The sequence below is a fragment of the Cariama cristata genome, unplaced genomic scaffold, assembly GCF_000690535.1.
Source record: "Cariama cristata isolate BGI_N322 unplaced genomic scaffold, ASM69053v1 scaffold7670, whole genome shotgun sequence".
Taxonomy (NCBI): domain Eukaryota; kingdom Metazoa; phylum Chordata; class Aves; order Cariamiformes; family Cariamidae; genus Cariama; species Cariama cristata.
This window is the reverse complement of record NW_009595177.1, coordinates 10,671-14,329: the sequence shown is the minus strand read 5'-3', so window position 1 is coordinate 14,329 and position 3,659 is coordinate 10,671. Positions and strand designations below refer to the sequence as shown.

At 59.4% G+C, this 3,659-nt stretch overlaps 1 protein-coding gene across 1 annotated transcript; it reads left to right on the top strand.

Annotated features, from left to right (window-relative positions):
* Positions 1–713: 713 nt before the first annotated feature.
* Positions 714–3,616, top strand: DAPK3 (death-associated protein kinase 3). Its single transcript, XM_009700987.1, has 7 exons — positions 714–1,160; positions 1,369–1,498; positions 1,679–1,727; positions 1,883–1,909; positions 2,010–2,162; positions 2,805–2,850; positions 3,074–3,616. Exons 1-7 carry the CDS (start codon positions 714–716, stop codon positions 3,614–3,616), a joined length of 1,395 nt encoding a protein of 464 aa, XP_009699289.1.
* Positions 3,617–3,659: the final 43 nt, after the last annotated feature.

Sequence of the window (3,659 nt, the reverse complement as noted above, 5' to 3'; positions counted from 1 at the left end):
TCCTCGCTGTGCTGGCGGGGATGGCCAATGTCCAGGGCCGCGGGGAGGGGAGGGAGCAGCCTGGAGATGTAGGATGGATCCCGTCCTTGGGTGGAAGGTGATGAGGGGGTCTTGTGCACCCCGCTGGAGGGACCGCGGGGGGCTTGGCCAGGGCGGGGAGGGACAAGGGTCAGGATCCTGCTGTAGCACTGATGCCAGTGTTGGCAAGACTCGGCTCCTTGAACCGCCTGTCGATGCCCCGAGCCCCACCCCGCCCCGGCCCTGGCCCCTGAGCCAAGCATGCTTTGAATGGTTGGTTAGTCTTATTTCAGGCATTTTCCCCCCCAAGTCACCTTCCCCCTCGGAGCTTTATGGTCCCTTGGGACCGCTGGGCTCTGGGATTCACTCCTGGAAGCAGCCTGGGTGCTCATGGCTGGAAACAGGGACCGATGGGCATCTCCCACCCTGGGTGGTCACAGCAGCACCTGAACCACCTAGAGAGGGTTGGAAGCTGCCATGTCCTTGAGAGGAATTTTCTTCCTCCACCCCGGGCAGCGCTGGAATTTACACGCCTGCTACGGCCATGCCAGGATGTGTAAACCCCGGGAGCGTGCAGGGAACAGGCGAGCATCATTGGCTGCATGTGGGAGGACCCCAATTCCTGACAGACCCCGGGGAAACTGTGTGTCTGCCTGCACAACGCAGCGTCCCTGCACGCAGCGTCCCCCATCCTCATGCCGGTGCTGACCCTGCTGCCAAGCACATGCCGGCACGTGCGATGCAGGACATCCTCTCCTCACCTCCTCCCCACATCCCACAGCGGCCAGTTTGCCATTGTACGAAAATGTCGGGAGAGGAAAACAGGTCTGGAGTACGCAGCCAAATTCATCAAGAAGCGTCGGCTGTCATCCAGCCGTCGGGGTGTGAGCCGGGAGGAGATCGAGAGGGAGGTGGACATCCTGCGGGAGATCCAGCACCCCAACATCATCACACTGCACGACATCTTCGAGAACAAGACGGACGTGGTGCTGATCCTGGAGCTGGTCTCGGGCGGCGAGCTCTTTGATTTCCTGGCTGAAAAGGAGTCCCTGACGGAGGAGGAGGCCACCCAGTTCCTCAAGCAGATCCTGGACGGGGTGCACTACCTGCACTCCAAGCGCATCGCCCACTTTGACTTGAAGGTGAGATCTGGGAGGAGCAAACGCCCCGTGCTCAGCAGCTGGGGAGCGGAGACGATCATCCAGGCTCCTGTGGAGCAGCGGGGCTGGCTCTGGGATCTCTCCCTACTTGAGGCGTGTGTCTTCTCCTCCAGGGAGAGGAGCCCAGGGCAGCACAAAGCTTCCACAGGCGAGTGTGTCAGGGTAAACGCTGGCTTCTCTCTTCCCGCAGCCGGAGAACATCATGCTGCTGGACAAGAACGTGCCAAACCCTCGCATCAAACTCATCGACTTCGGGATTGCCCACAAGATTGAAGCTGGGAATGAATTCAAGAATATATTTGGGACCCCAGAGTTTGTAGGTGAGACCAGGCTGGCGGTGTTCCCGTGGGGCTCCTCTGGGCTCTGAAAGCTTTGGCTTGATCCCGGGGAGATGCCCAAAGCCCTGGTGTGGCAGGCTGGGCAGCTGCTGGGATGTGTCTGTGGGGACAGGGTTGTTGCCCCCAGAATAAGCCTGTTTACTCCCCTCTTTCCTTCTAAAGCCCCAGAAATTGTGAACTACGAACCCCTGGGGCTGGAGGCCGACATGTGGTGAGTGATTCCCCTCCCAAGCACCTTCCAGTGGCACCAGTGGCTGGTTCCCGGGACCAGGGTTGTGCCGGCACATCTTCCCTCTTGCTGAAAGCGCAGGGAGAGGGGACTGACGGTGCTGTATGTGGCTTCAGCTTCATCTTCCTCTCTTTCAGGAGCATCGGGGTCATCACTTACATCCTGTGAGTATAAGGGGAGTCTAGGGGAGATGGGTGCTGCAGGGTGAGCCCCCCACCTCGGGCTGTTGCCTTTTTGGGGTGTCACAGCCTGCTCTCACCGCAGGCTGAGCGGAGCCTCCCCCTTCCTTGGGGAAACGAAGCAAGAGACCCTGACCAACATATCCGCTGTCAACTATGACTTCGACGAGGAGTATTTCAGCAACACCAGCGAGCTGGCCAAGGACTTCATCCGCCGCTTGCTCGTCAAGGACCCCAAGTGAGACAGGGAGCAGAGCTGGGGATTAGCCTGGGAGAGGGAAGGGTCCCTTCTGCCCGACCCTCCATGGACAGGCAGCTCCCACATCTCCTGCCCGCACTAGGGTTTACCTCTGAGCATGCCTGCTGCCAGCCCGGAGGCCTTTACCCGTCCCTATTGTGCTGTTTGTTTATAAATCCCATTTATCTTCCCGTTTCCCTCCTGCTGCTTGTAGGATTTTGGTGTTGCAAAACATCTGGAACCCAAAATCTCTCGCCCGCATCAGGCATGGGGTGAATGCTGGAATTGCCCTGAGAGTGCAGCGGCCCAACTGAAAAGGAGGGAACGGGGTTTGGAAGGGATCAAGGGCTTACCTGAGCACCCAGGACCCTGGGCTGGGGTGGGAGCAGTGGTGCTGCATGATCGGACATCGGTCAGGAGGTTCCTGCGGGCTCTTTTGCGTGTGTTTGCTCTTGGGAGGCAGGCTGAGGGCGTGGGAGCTGGATGCGACCCCTGTCTGGGGTGGTCCGTGGATACAGCGAGTTTGTCTGGGCTCGTCCGTGCCCCAAAGGTGATAGGATCCAAGCTGCTTTTCCAGGACTTTAACAGGGAGAGAGGCAGCAAAGCCTCTGCCCCTCGATTGCAGCCTCGCTGTCTTTGCAGGAAGCGGATGACCATCGCTCAAAGCCTGGAACACCCTTGGATTAAGGTGAGACGTTAAAGAATCGGCACTTTTTGGGTATCAAACATCCAAGAGGTTGGGGGTAGGTGTTGATGCACCGGCAGCTCTCCACAGCTCTTCCAACCCCCAGTTGGGGCTGGTTTGGTGCCGCTGGTGACCACGCTGCTGAGGGACCGTGGGTGGGTGCCAAAGCTGTCTGGCTCCTGCTGCCCTGGCTGCACCCCACGCCTGTGGCTGTCCCTCTCCGCAGGTGATCAAGAGGAGGAACGTCCGCAATGAAGATAACTGCAAGAAGCCCGAGCGCCGCCGGCTGAAGACCACGCGCCTGAAGGAATACACCATCAAGTCCCACTCCAGCATGCCACCAAACAACACGTACATCAACTTCGAGCGCTTCTCCAAGGTTATGGAGGAGGTGGCTGCAGCCGAGGAGAGCCTCCGAGAGCTGGAGAGGAACAAGAAGTCCTTCCAGGAGGACATCGAGGCCCTGCTGTCCATCTATGAGGAGAAGGAGTCATGGTACAAAGAGGAGAACGAGAGCATCAGCCAGGACCTCCGCCAGATCCGGCAGGAGTTGCAGAAGACAGAGGCCCTGAAGAAGCAGGCACAGGAGGAGACCAAGAGCGTGGTGCAGGTGGCCAATGGCCTCAAGAGGCGTTACCGAAAGCTGGAGAACCACTACGAGGCGTTAGCCAAGCAGGTGGCTTCAGAGATGAAGTTTGTGCAGGAGCTGGTGTGGTCCATTGAGCGGGAGAAGCTGCAGAGCGGTGAGGGAGATGTCAGTATCCGCTAACTCGGCCGGTGCCGGGGTCGGGTCCCCCCGCGCACGCGTGGGG